A 15,409-nucleotide genomic window follows, 5' to 3' on the forward strand; every position below is an offset into this window, starting at 1 on the left:
TGAAATTGTATTTTTCTGTGTTTAAATTTCCCATCCCTTCATCATATTGTGGTCTCCTTTGCCAAATTTCCTATTTTTTTCCACAGATGTTTGTATCTTGATAATTAAAACAGCATTTCTTCTTTAGCAAATCTTAGCAAATCATTCATTACATGCATAAACAGCAAGTTCTACACAGTTATAAGACTACTATTGTATCATAGACAGCACACAACAAACTGCTAAAAAAATTAATTTTTCCTGATGTCATTCCTGAGATAGTGTTTACCATGCTTACAATTTTCTTCCTCCTCTTGGAACAGCCTTTCATATTCAATTAAACTATTGAGCATTCTTTGGTGTTGTTATAATAGCCCAAATGTCATTTTTGAGACCAGCTGAGTACTATAGCTACATACAAATCTAAATGAAGTGAATCTCTCAATCATCAACAATCCCATCACTAGCAACATTGGCCTCACTGATGAATACGTCACTTGGGATACACCAAATTGAGTGTGTTCAGCTTTCAGTACCAGAGTGTCAACCATAAGCTTGCCGTATGACTGAATATCCTTGGAAAAAAAAGAAAACGTAAAATACTTTTTTCACAACATTATCTAGAACACCACATTCACCAATCAAGCTCAATGATGAAGTGTTCTTCTCTCTGTTGTCTGTTATTTCTTGTTTTCTATTCTTAGACTCTTCTGTTGTTCATTATTTTCTTCATTTTTGGCAGTTCTCAATCTTTATTTTCATACATGAATAATATTTTATGTAATACTAATTGAAAATTTTTGTTACTGATCCTCTTTCTCACATAACATTTTTACCCCACTTATCAACAATATCCTCCCACCACTTGCACATCTTCCAACTGAATCTCCACTCCCCCACCTCATTTCTCTTTGAATTTAGGGAAATGAAGTACGGAAATGCTACAGGAAAATATTTAGGAGAGAAATTAATTGTGAATCTAAATGGTCCACTTTATGCACCTCCTGTGTAATATCTTCGTGCAATTTGTCTCAAAATATTCAGAGTGAATCACTGTTTATGGTGCTATTACACATACATTATTCCTCTATTGGTCAAGATTAGAAGTTGCCTAATTTGTATCATCTACAATGACATAGAATTACTTTGCATGTTTGCACTATTTCCAAATTCATGTGGTAGCAGCTTGCGTGTCCCTACTTATATTTGTTCAATAGTACAAAAATTTACATGAGATCCATTTCCCCGTCATTTTATTATGATGATAAAAGTTTTTTATTTTTATTTAAGAAATTTCTAATACTCAAAGAACATGAAATAGTGTTCATATATACTTTTTCACTTGCCAACTGCAGTCTTTTTTGATATAATCTATCTTCATTAGCTTGTTGGCGTTATATTTCATTAGAGGAAACAGTTGCAAGTATTCCTCAAGATAATTTCAGTCATTCTTTTAATAAGTGTTCCTCAAGATAATTTCCGTCATTCTTTTAACAAGCACTTCTGAGCACTCAGTTCATGTACCTTTCCCACAACTGCAAATCTACTCATTCCAATCTGCTACATCCCCAATTCCACATTCACTCATTCATATATGAAGCTCTCCTGCATACCTTAACAGTAGAAGTAGATCAGCACTCATGGAAGAAAGGATATTACACACAGTTAGCCTACCCACAGCTTTTGGTTTTGTTTCCAGAATGAATCTTTCACTCTGTAGCAAAGCATGTGCTGTTCTGGGACTTGCTAACAAATTAAAACTGTGTGCTCAGTTGCACATGAAAAGACTAGATTTTGAGTTTGAATTGTGGCCAGGCACACATTTTTAATCTGTCAGGAAGTTTCAAAACAGGCACACACTGCTGCAGAGACAAATATTAATTCTGAAAATATTCTTTGTGTGTTTAGAAGAGAGATCAAAAGACTTTTTGAAACTACTTAATAAAATTAATAATATAATATTCTTTTATCTGTATTATACCTAGAGGCAAAATTCAGAGATCATAAAGATTTAGTGCTCTGAAAAGTAACAACAGATAGACTGTAGATAACTTCATTAAGTTTCTTTAGATTTGGTCAGACATCAACACTGAAAATTTTATATCACTCACGTAATAGTTTCTTCTGCTATGACTGTGTGTTGTTTTCTTCTCTCCCTTGTCTAGAGATACTAGCAAGCCTTTCCATTATTACTATTCTCTCTCTTTGCTGTAGTTGCCTCACTGTCCGTGATGTGTCAGGAATGATATAAGCTAGCAGTCCTGTTAGTATGAACACAATATGCTGAAACATATAGCAAAGATAATGTAATTCAGTACCTATAGTGATGAATTTGTATTGTATCTTACGTGTAAATCAAGTTACGCAGAAACTATGAAAATCATACAAGCTTTGGTAGAGAATCAATTTTTGAAAGTAGAATTTAACTGTATAGATAAAAATCGACTCACACAGCAGCAGCAGCAGCAGAACACACATAAGGGCTTTCTGCTCTTATTATCCAGTGCATGGTGCTTAGGGAATGAACTCTGTATTGCATACTATCCTATCTTGCACCACTAAGCTCTCAGGTTTTCAAATCTCAAACAACGCAGCCCTCAACACTGTCTTTCTTTCTCATCCTATCTGGTAAGTCGCCCTTGACCTGGCATACTGAGTGACTTTTCCAAACTCTCTCCTTTTCCTTCATCCCTCTTCCTTCCCCTTCAACCCACCTGCCAGCCACTGGTTCCAAAAACGTGCAAATTTTAATACCTTTATATGTGTGTTTTCCTGCTGCCACTTGGCGAGTGAAATTTTTCTCTATCCAATTGCATAATATACATGCTTTTAAGGTCTCTTCAGTGTACTTCAGTTAAGCAGACACTTAAAATCACTTAATATGAAGAGAAATTATACATAATTCATAAGGAAACTAGTTTTGAACCAGCAAATATAGATCACATATGGAGTATCACCAAAATGAAAAGAGAGGATGAAGTGGCTGTAATAATAAGGTACAATATTGCATTAATTAATAATAAAATCCTTTTTAGTTGATAAATGGTGTAGTTTCTTGGACTTATTTATGACCAACATTGAGAACTGTTTCCCATATACATGTAAACAGCTGAAATATGAATATTAGTTTATTTCAGCAATATTCTGCACTGCTGGTATGGGCAGCCAATATGTCAGTTGCATAAAAACATTTTTTTGTTTGCTGAATCAGTTATTAAGGAAGCCACAATACTCCATTGTGTACATTTCAATAGAATGCCTGAGAGTTGATTTAAAAGATAAATTACACTTCATCCATTTTAGTACAGCAGTATAAACCAGTTTCTTTATATCTGCATGTGTAGCATTTTAGATGTCTCGATATTTTATAAATGTTGATTATGTGTACATCACACATATTGGGGCCATTGTAATTAATTCATTCATTAATCCTGTTGCATGGATGTCAAGAAGAAGGAGAACCTTGAAACATCGCAAGGAATGCGTGCTTGAACAACACAGATGCAGATGCAGATGCTAGTGGAGCCTGCAGGTGGCATGGTCATATCTGACTATGAACAGCAATGGCCTCAGTGCATTGCAAGTGTCAGTTGTGGTCAGAACAGTGTTCTGTGTAGTTGTGAGTGCATTATGTCAGAGGTAAATGAATTCAAACGTGGGCAGTTTGTTGGTGCTCACATGGTGGGTACTTCCATAACCAAGGTAGCTGAAGTGTTTGGTGTTTGAAGAGACACCATGTCAAAGATTTGTAATGCATATGGGGAAAGTGGAAAAACATCATTCGCTAATTTATAATGGAGATGAAATTGTGTATCAAGTGATAGTGGCAGATTGTCACTGAAGGTGATTGTGACGAAAAACAAGAGGACGACAGTTGTGAAATTCATTGTATAACTCATTAACACTGTCAGCAAAAAAACAACACAAAGGGAACTGCACCAGCTGGGAACTGTAGGGTGATCTGATATTACAAAATCACATATCAATATAATGGAAGGAAACATTCCACATGGGAAAAATTATATATAAAAACAAAGATGAGGTGACTTACCGAACAAAAGCGCTGGCAGGTCGATAGACACACAAACAAACACAAACATACACACAAAATTCAAGCTTTCGCAACAAACTGTTGCCTCATCAGGAAAGAGGGAAGGAGAGGGGAAGACGAAAGGAAGTGGGTTTTAAAGGAGAGGGTAAGGAGTCATTCCAATCCCGGGAGTGGAAAGACTTACCTTAGGGGGAAAGAAGGACAGGTATACACTCGCACACACACACATATCCATCCACACATACAGACACAAGCAGACATATTATGTAATGTCTGCTTGTGTCTGTATGTGTGGATGGATATGTGTGTGTGTGCGAGTGTATACCTGTCCTTCTTTCCCCCTAAGGTAAGTCTTTCCACTCCCGGGATTGGAATGACTCCTTACCCTCTCCTTTAAAACCCACTTCCTTTCGTCTTCCCCTCTCCTTCCCTCTTTCCTGATGAGGCAACAGTTTGTTGCGAAAGCTTGAATTTTGTGTGTATGTTTGTGTTTGTTTGTGTGTCTATCGACCTGCCAGCGCTTTTGTTCGGTAAGTCACCTCATCTTTGTTTTTATATAAAATCACATATCAGTGATGTAAAGGCCTGTAACAGGAAAATGTAGTGCCAAAGCCATTTAACCTGGACTATGGCACAATGGAAGGAAGTCATTTATTTGGTTGGGTTTCCAAATTCTCGCTGAGCTTACATCTGGCTGCCAGCAGTGAACATGGCAGGGATATGGTGATGATGGGGGTAGCCATAGTGTGGTATTCCATGGGCACCATTGTTACTCTGCAAGGCTGCATTATTTTCCAAGGATTATGAAGCCATTTTGGTTGATCAAGTTCATCCCATGATTCAATAATTGTTAACCAATGGTGATGCTGTGCTCCAAGACAGAAGCACCCCTGTTCACACAGTTTGCATCCTACAAGACTGATTTTGTGAGTATAAGGAAGAATTTTTGGAGCACAAGGAAGAATTGCTGCAACTTCATTGACCGCCACAGTCACCAGATACCAATATTACTGACCCTTTGTGCTACTTTGGAGAGAAGGGTGTCTGATAACTATCCACCTCCATCATCATTACCTGAAATTGCCACTGTTTTTCAGGAAGAATGGTATAAGATTCCCTTGAGAACTATAAATGACCTGTATTTATCAATTCTGAGATAACTGGAAGTTGTTTTGAATGCGGGCTGTTTTCCTACATCATAATAAGCACAGCAATATGTTGTGTTTTTAGTGTTTGCATATTTTTGTCCACCTCTTCTAGGGGGTACAGTGGGAAATACCCTCTTCATCCACTTCACAGTGATTTGCACAGTATGTCTGGAGATGCATGTGTAGATATACAGTGTTACTACTTGTCAGGCAGCTTTACAATGGATGCTTCTGCTTCCTAAGTAGGAATTTTCAATCACCAGATAATTTGTAGAATGAAGGGTTAATGACATATGTTTTTAATTTTACCAGTGACATCCATTTGCGCAGTAATGAAGCCAAATTTACAGCAGGGTTGTCATAGCAACTATTACTACTTACTATATACTGCTGTATACACTTTATACGCACCTGATGCAGGAAGGTTTACTTCCATGATCAAACAAATTTAAATTCCCAGTTTATTATTATGTAGAAGGTACAAAGATAAAAGACATGTAAAATAGAAATTTTGTGAAACATAATCAGATTCAAACTCTAAAGACACTTTAAAATAATGGATGCACAAATATGGGATGTACGTGACAGAGGAAATAAAAACATTAGTGGCTGTTGACAAGAAGAAATTAAGACAAAAAAACTCTATTTCTCATGAGAAAAAATATACATTTCATAAAATAAAATAAATTACCTTCTTTCTAATTTCTCAAATAAGTATCAAGACTGGTAATTTATTTTTTATTACACACATCATTTTGAGTCACTCTTACACATACCATTTACTACAAATCTCAGCATGGATAAAAACTTCAAATTGTGAAACAAGTCAAGATATGCTACTTCCATATGGTACACTAACAATTAGAGTGTTGTATTTCCTATGATTCTGATGAATAAATCCTGTTTTTGTAATCAGTGAATACAATTTTTAATTGTCCAAAAACCACATAAAAAGCAAAATGACAGCACTTTTTAATTGTTCTGGGACAAGAACTGCATATAAAGGGAAATGAAATTGGTTTCTAATAGTCATGAGACTGGTCTAAGACATGTTCAATTTGCTGTCCATTGTTTTCAACAACAAGCTGAATTCAAGAAACAGCATGTTCCACAACAAATCAGAGTGTCTTGGGGATCACACTCAGACAGCATTGTGCAATGCATGCCTTCAGTTCAGCTACACTCATAATTGGAGCACTGAACACAACATCTTTCAGATAACCCCACAGCCAGAAGTCACACAGAATAAGACCAGGTAATCTGGATGGCCAGGCTATAGATAAATGATGACTGATAATTCTGTCACTCCTGGAGTGCCTCTGCAGCTTCCACTTCAGTAGCTGTGCAATGTGTGGACGAGTGCCATCCTGCATAAAAATGAACCTACCCACACATCCATGTTGTTGAATGGTTGGAATGACATTGATGCACAAAAGCCTCCCTTAGCATTTACCAGTTATGTTACAGGTAACAAGACCTGCAAGACACACCTCCTCAAAAAATACAGCCCTACAATAAATGATGCTGTCAACCCACACCATGTAGCCAGCTTTGCAGAATGAGGTGATACTGGTTGATGTGCATGTGGATTTTCTGTTTCCCATATTCTGCAATTCTGCGTACTGACATGTCCTTGGAGATGGAAATGGGCTTCGTCTGTCCACAGTATGTTCCATGGCTCTTCATTGTCCACTTCCATGTGAGCAAGAAATTCTATAACCAACATTTGTCTTGCTAGCAGTTTGGCAGGAAGCAACTCCTGAACATGGATGGTTTTGTATGTATATCAATGCAGGATATTTTGCACGATTTTATGCATTGTACTCATAGGCATATCCATTGTTCGGGCAATTCCTTGTGCACTGCATGTTTGCACACCACTGCTCAACCCTCCCTGCAATGCTGTGGCCACATCTTCAACAGATGTCAGATCAACTGCTTTCCTCCCTTTACCATATTGCACGTCAAAAAAACCTGTCTTTTCAAACAATCGAAACTCCAGGTAGGAATATCAACAATTAGGAAAAGACAAATTGCTACTTACCATAAAGAAGACACATCCAGTTGCAGACAGGCACAATTAAAAGATGCTTACATAAATCTTTTGGTCACAGCCTTCATTAGTAAATGAGACACACACACCATTCATGCACACAAGCAAGCACACCTGATGCACACACGACCAACTCCAGCATCTCAGCATTCCGACCCGAGATGCTGGAGCTAGTGATAGTGTGTGTGTGTGTGAGGTGTGCTTGCTTGTGAATGTGAATGGTGTGTGTGTGTGTGTGTGTGTGTGTGTGTGTGTGTGTGTGTGTGTGTGTGTGTGTGTGTGTGTGTGTGAATCTTTTACTGATCAAGGCTGTGTCTGAAAGCTTTACATAAGTGTCTTTTAATTGTGCCTGTCTGCAGCTATACCTGTCTTTTCAAATATTGTAATAATTTTCTACAGAACCTTAGCAGACATCAGACCAATGCCTTTTCTCACATCCATTAGTGTCTGGCACTTCTGCAGGGCAAGTGGTGCACAGTCACTGTTCTTGTAAAAGCACCTTACCAGCACTATGTGATCCTTCATGGAGATAGTCATGTTGAGTATCTCAGATGCGAAATGAGGAACAACCATGTGCTGGATGTCCATAGGTGTGCATATCCCAATGCTTACAGTGTCATCTATTCACAAAACTCCCATTAAATTTTTTTGTTTCATGAAGTTTCCTCCTGCGTCCAAATTTGATATTATTCTGAGCAGTGGTTCTCTTTCTACAGTGCTTTGAAGCTGGAACCTTAATTATGAACACCTTGTATTTTATACATAAAGAGGTAAATGAAATCATTGCAAACAGAGAGGAAGAAAACAGCATAATCCCATATGTGGGAACAATGTCATTAGTACCAAAAACAGCAGTCTCATCAATAACAACAGTGCCATCAGCACCAGTACCAACAGCTGTGTCACACAAGAGAAAAACAGTCCAAGCCAGGTGAATCATCTCTCTTATGTATACAGAATGAGCCATTAGTGCCCTAAGCAGAACTGACAACTCACATAGTGAAATAAGTTCCTCTTGTAACAAACTAATGTTTTAATGGAAATATCCAGAAGTCTCAAACTTTCCCTGTGTTACATGGAATTAAGTCTTCCTGCTACAACAAACAGTGTGAAAATGAGTAGAAAAAACCATTCTGTCTGATGTGTTTAAACACACAAAACTGAGGAAATAAATTGCACTTGTTCAGGCTTTCATGGATGAACATAATCCACATGTCCTGGCAATAACAGATCATGGCTTAAAGCAGGATAAAACAAGTTACTTTAAATCAGATGGCTATTCCCGAGTTAGTAGCTACTGTAGGTGGCATTAGAAAGAGGTTGGGTTAGCTCTTCATGTTAATCAACACACTAAAGTTAAAAGAAACTGTTATTTCTTGAACAGTACTGCAGAGAAAGTTCACTTGAATTACCTGCTACTATGATACATTATGAAGGCATCATAAGCAGTGACTGAAACACGAAGTCATGGGTGTTTATCACCCAAGAAATGGAGAGTAGATCATTTCTTAACAGCCTCAATAAGATATGCCAAGTTGGGCCAGATGACCTCACAATACTGGGTGATTTAAATACTGATGCAGATATTAGTAATTTAAAATTATCAAATATATTGAACTCATATAATCTTGCAAATGTAGCAATTTCAAACATCAAAATAACAGATTTAACTGCCAGTAGGACAGACTCTGCAATAATTAGCAAACACGATGAAGAAACAGGATGACTACTCAAACTTGGAGTGAAGGAGGTGGGGACGGGGTGAGGGATGATGGGGATGGGGGATTTGTAAGAATTCTGGGTGCGAGAAGGAAGATGATGTCAAGATGCTACTGATAAATTAATGATGATTGGGAAGGGGGGGGGGGGGGAGAGCCTCAATAATTACTTTTGTTTCCCTCTCAGCTGAGATTTATAAGATTTATACCAACCATTAGCAGTAGTTTAGCCACATTTTTTAAACATCGATAATATGTGGAATAATATTTATATAATTAACACATTTTGAAATAATAAATATTTTAAAATTTGTGATTTATAAAACTTAATGCTGGGTAAAAACATGGAATTCCCTTAGATTTTATGAAATTCCCTGGGATTCCCCTGATTTCTCCAGGTAAAATGTAATTCCCTGACAATTCCAGGTTTTCCAGAAGAATCACCAACCTGAGAAAGTAACATTGCCAGCAGATTGATTACTTAAATGTAAGTCCTCAAAGAATTGCAAAAATAATTCAGCAGAAATGAAGCCAAACTGCTAAAAATATAATCACATTCAAAAATACACTAGCTAGAGGGAATTGAGACAGGTGTCTACCACTAAGAAAGACGAAATATTAAATAAGATGATGTGTACTCAATTCTACTAAGGGATTTTGACTCTTGGGTGGCCAGTTAAAACAAAAACAATTCCCAATTGGGAGAAAAAAAAAAGAGCTCACTTGAGATTACCAGCTAAATTAGTCATGCCCAAACAGAATATTGAAGCCCTCTGTACCATAAAAATCATCTGGGTTGCACACTTTCAAAGAAAAATATAGTTTTCAGATCAGTATTTCTATATCAAAGGAAACAGGTCCGCAGTGAATCAATAGCACAGTCAGCAAATGTAAGCTGTGCCTGCTGGAATCTCCTTAAGAAATACCGTAACATATGTAGAAACACAGAAAGGGAAGCAATGAATATCAAACACAAAGATCAGCTAAAGGCTAAAAAACGGTTTGTAAACTTCTTAACAAGCATTTCATCTCCCCAACCATGACCACAATGGCAGACATAGACCCACTACACAACACAGTACACTGCTACATAACAGATAACGACCTTAAATTTGAAAAAGTAAAAGAAAAAGAGACAAGCAAAATATATCTCCAGCACAGTAATTAAAAAATGCACAAATGTTGTGGTTAAAACTAATTACATAGCTCATCAATGGCAGCATCAAAGAAGCTATGTTCACCACTGCAATTGAAAAGAGCATCAAACTACAGCCCAGTATCACTGATTCTTACATTTAGTAAGATTTCTGAGTCCGCATTTTGGGAAAAGTTTGGTGCATTTTTCACACAAAACAACTTTCTCACAGAAACCCAACATGGATCTTGAAAAGATCACAACACCACGACAGCTGTCACAGAATTTTTACACAAAGTCTAAAGTTATCTGGATGGCAGAAAGAATGCTATAAGCATGTTTTAGGTCACAAAAAGGCTTTCAGTCTAGTCAGCCATCCACTTCTCTTGCAGAAACTGAAGGCATGCAACATCACACACAGATTTCTTGAGCCCCTGTCAACATACCTAAATGGCCATAAGCAATGTACAAATATAAATTCCCAAAGTAGTGTGAGATAAATCAACATTCAGTGTATGGCTGAAACAGTAATGCAGGGCTCAGTACAGGGGTGCTATTTCTTTTTCTCTTATATGTAAATTTTATTGTACAACCTTCAAATTCCCATACAATAATTTACACTAATAACATCTCTCTACTGTTTTATGGTAACAATGAAGAGGATATAACATATTTTTCAACACACTGGACATCAGAAATGACTAAATATTTTAGTAACAGGGCCTATACATCAGTACTACAAAATCACAGTTACTAGGCTTCAAAGCAGGCAACTTTTGATGGTAAAACCATGTTAACTTCATACACATAAAAATAAGCAGTGCATTGTTCTTGTTTAGTCAACTGTCCAAAACTGCATATAATAATATGCTATGAACAGATTGCTATGGCACAATTTTTCCATTTAAAAGTTATTGGATAGAGCTGTAGGTGTGTACCACTGGTGTGTACTTGAACAGAATACTGGTGTTAAAAGAGAGCTGGTAGGCTGAGACATGGTAAAAAAAAGTAAACAAAATAATGAAGGGGCTATCCAAATGGGACAGATGTCAGTAGATGTGATACACACGTACAGACAAATAGATGATTACAATTTCAGAAAAAAAACTGGATGATTTATTCAAGAGAAAGAGCTTCACAAACTGGGCAAGGCAATAACATGTTGGTCCACTTCTACCTCTAATGCAAGCAGTTGTTCAGCTTGGCACTGATTGATGGATTTGTTGGATGTCCTCCCAGGGGTATTGTGCCAAATCCTTTCCAATTGGTGCATTAAATCATCAAAATTCTTAGCTGATTGGAGGGCCCTGCCCATAACCCTCCAAATGTTCTCGATTGGTGAGCGATCAGGCCAAGGTAGGTTCATATGGCAAGCACGAAGACAAGTAATAGAAACTCTCACCATGGGTGGGTGGGCATTGTCTTGCTCAAATGTAAGCCCAGGATGGGTCACCATGAAGGAAAACAAAACAGGTTGTAGAGTATCACTGATATGTAACGTTGTGCTGCAAGGGTGCCAGGGATAGCAACCAAAGGGGTCCTGCTATGATCTACTAATTTCTTTCCCATTCAGATAATTCCTTCATAGTGTGTCCTTTTCTTCTCTTAGAGTGTGCAAAGAGCATACAGTGAGATATTTATTTTTGATAAGAGCATCACAACAGGTCTCCCTGTATTCTGGACCATGTACCAGCCTTCTATCTCTTGTTTTTAGTACCCCAGTTGATCACTATTGGCTGTCGGGCTATATGGCAGGCAACACTCAGGTTGCTATCCTACCGCTGTCCCAGACACATCTTCATTGCTCGTCAGGATTCAATTCAAAGTGGACTCATCGCTGAAGGCAATTCTACTCCAGTCAATGAGCTTACAGGCTGAAGAGGTGTCTGCAGATATCCCACACAACAGTGGAATACCAACCTGACTGTCACCTACCTTATGGTCTGGCAAATGAGAGTGCTGGTCAGAGATGAAGCTCTTTCTGTTGAATTAATCATCCAATTTTTCTGAAATTGCAATCATTTGCTTGTCTGTCCACATACATAACATCTACCAATTTCCATCCCATTCAGAAAATTCCTTCATGGTGCATTATTATTTATTTTTTTACTGTCACCAAAAACTTGCACCACAGATATTGCAGAAATGAAAAGTGCTACTGATGTGTGACTTTCTCAGGATAGATTGGTGGTCAGGGGCTCATATTGTGAGCTAATAAACAGGTTGTAATGATACTCAGAAAGTGTATTTTTTTGCAAACATTCACTTTTTAAAAAAATGGAACAATGCCTATTGACATTAACAAACTAAAAGTGAACTAAATTAGAATGTCAGTGGTGTTTGCTGCAGGATTCTACTGTGAATCATCCATGAGATATTGTACTTTAAAAAGGTCCCACACCAACACTTATGTAATATCTGTCGTGGAACACATTATAGAGGAGCACAAGTAATTACACTAGTTATGTGGACTCTCGCCAGTAACTAGATAACTGACCATAACAGGTTGTGTTCAAAATTGCCACCGGCAGCAGCAATACACTCTTCCTCTCTGGTATGGAAAGACTGCTGCACACATGCTAGCATATTAGCAGAGATGTCCAAGCAGGTTGCAGTAATACGCCATTACATATCACTCGGTGTAGTTGGTATGACCTTGTAGAGAGCGTCTTTTAGCTTTCTCTACAGAAAAAAGTCTACAGGCATCAAATCCAGGGAATGACCAGCTAAGACACATGTCTTCTGCATACAATCCAATGATTTGAAAACAATTCGTGAAGACACGCTGTAGTACTTTGTACACTATGGACTGGATAGCCATCATGTTGGTACCACATGTTCCCCCTAGTCTGCAGAAGAATGTCTTATAACTTCCGTGGAAGATGGTCTATTAGGAGAATGCAATACTTGTGCATGTTTAGTGTTCTGCCTATGAAAAACAGGTTCATTCTCCCATGCAACATGTTTACACTCCATGGATGCTGCTATTCTGCTTGATTAAGCCAACAGGGATTGTCAACAGCCCAACAGTGAGTTTTTTGTTCATTTATCTAACCATGATTGGTAAATTTAGCTTCATCACTAAATGAGATATGTGACACATCTGGAGCATCCTGTCTTAATGTGTTTGTACAGAAGTTAACACAATTCTCATAATCACGTCCCTGCAGATCTTCATGGAGAGAGATGTGATAAGGATAGAACCTATGTCAATGAACAATGCATTGAATACTTCCCTGACTCATGCCACTTCTTCATGTGATTGAGTGGGAGCAGATCAGCTGCAAAAGCAGCAAGAACATTAATTTCCCCATCTTCTGCCTTCACTTGTATCCTTCTGTTACATTGTCTAGATGCTGCACTACCACTTTCACATAACTGTTTGAAGAAACTGATAAATAATTGTTGAGATGGATGACATCAATTAAGATATCTTGCTGCATACACTGTACGAGAATGAACTGCAGTCTTCCTACAGTCTCCATACTCAATGAGCATGTCCACTTTTTCTGCATTAGTAAATCCTGTTGTTCACTTGCAACCTACTGCTTGGATTATCACACACTAACTGACTAGTAAGTCGCAATGCACTCATGGAACACACAACCACACTGTAAGCAAACATAACATCATCATACATAGCAACTACACAGGTTGAATGGCACAAAAAAAAAATGGAAACTGCTTAAAATATGGTATCTTGTAAATGACTTGCATTAGAATCCTGCAACAAACACCACTAATATTCTAATTTACCCCTCTTTCAGTTTGTTAATGTCAATAGACATTGTTCCATTTAAAAATGTGTATCTTTGCACAAAAACACACTTGTTAAGTATTATTATGTTTATTGGCTAACAATATGAGCTCCTGACTACCAAATAATTCTTTGAAATCTGCACTTCAATAGAACTTACCATTTCCACAATATTTGCAATGCAAGCTTTAAGTGATCCACCCTGTATACAGGCTATCCCAGGAGGAATGGCCAATATTCAGAAATATGACAGGAGCAATCACTTAAAGTAAAGAAGTTTTGTAAACAAGGGCTCTAAAATGCATATGTTTAGATCTATGAGCACTGCTTCATCTTAGATACTGTGAACAAATACTTTCTACTGCAAGCTCTTTGTTCTCCAAATTTTTGAGAGGTGACAGTATAGACAGAGCTATGATGACTCGTTCTTCTTTGCTACTGTGAAACACATCTCTTCTACCGAACAAGTGCTCACAGCCCTTAAGGTATGCATTTTGGAGCCAGTGTTTATTAGACAGCTTTTCTTGTTTTGAGCCACAGTACTAAACTCTTTGTAAGACATCAGGGTGACACACTCAAATGTTGTAAACCCCAACACAAAAACAAGTTTATTATAGACAAAGAACAAAATTAAAAGTAACAGATGGCAGTCCATATACCAGTGCCTCAATGTGTTATTGCTGTAACCGTCTAGGCAACACCTGGATAGGATCACAGCACCAGGTTGCCAGTGTGCTGTATGTCAAATAGTCCACCAACAACAGCTGTGCAGACTGGCCAAGAGAGGCCGCCTGTGGTGTATCACAAGACCAATGCACACAGCACGAAATCCACTGCACCACCTCCCCATTATACACACATAAAAAAAATAATTCTGCCTCAACCCAGATCCCAGAACACCTGAAGATAGACGTTGACTGTGGATATTGCATCACAGAACAGTCCCTTTGACTGTTCAGAGATGTCACTAAACCATGCATGAGCATCACCTATTAGACAGAGGGGGTCTGACAGCCAATCAGTTCCAGTCATTCCACCAGGAAGCAGGTACATGGCTTGTGTTGTCTGTAGTTCAACCATGCCTAGATGGTCAATACCATGGTGCGATCATGTCTGCGTTGTTACTTTGTGCCAGGAAGGGCTCACAACAGGGGAAGTGTCCAGGTGTCTTGGAGTGAACCGAAGTGATGTTGTCCTATGGAGGAGATACAGAGAGACAGCAACTGTCAAAGTCATGCATCGCTCAGGCCACCCAAGGGCTACTTCTGCAGTGTATGACTGCTATCTACAGATTATGGCTCAGAGGAACCATGACAGCAATGCCACCATGTTGAATATTGTTTTTTGTGCAGCCACAGGACGTCGTGCTATGACTCAACTGTGAGCAATAGGCTGCATGATGCGCAACTTCACTCCTGATGTCCATGGTGAGGTCCATCTTTGCAACCACGACACCATGCAGCATGTTACAGATGGGCCCGGCAACATGCCGAATGGACCGCTCAGGATTGGCATCACGTTTTCTTCACCGATGAGTGTCACATATGCCATCAACCAGACAATCGTCG

General features: G+C 38.3%; 1 protein-coding gene across 1 annotated transcript in view; it reads right to left on the bottom strand.

Moving 5' to 3' along the window:
- Positions 1-2,097: 2,097 nt before the first annotated feature.
- LOC124545680 (anoctamin-5-like) overlaps positions 2,098-15,409 on the bottom strand; it is a 349,333-nt gene continuing 336,021 nt past the window's right edge. Inside the window, exon 18 of the mRNA XM_047124626.1 lies at positions 2,098-2,262. Coding sequence (XP_046980582.1) covers positions 2,107-2,262 — 156 coding nt within the window. The 3' untranslated portion in view covers positions 2,098-2,106. The remainder of the gene's footprint in view (positions 2,263-15,409) is intronic.

This window comes from Schistocerca americana, chromosome 8 (genome assembly GCF_021461395.2).
Source record: "Schistocerca americana isolate TAMUIC-IGC-003095 chromosome 8, iqSchAmer2.1, whole genome shotgun sequence".
NCBI classification, from domain to species: domain Eukaryota; kingdom Metazoa; phylum Arthropoda; class Insecta; order Orthoptera; family Acrididae; genus Schistocerca; species Schistocerca americana.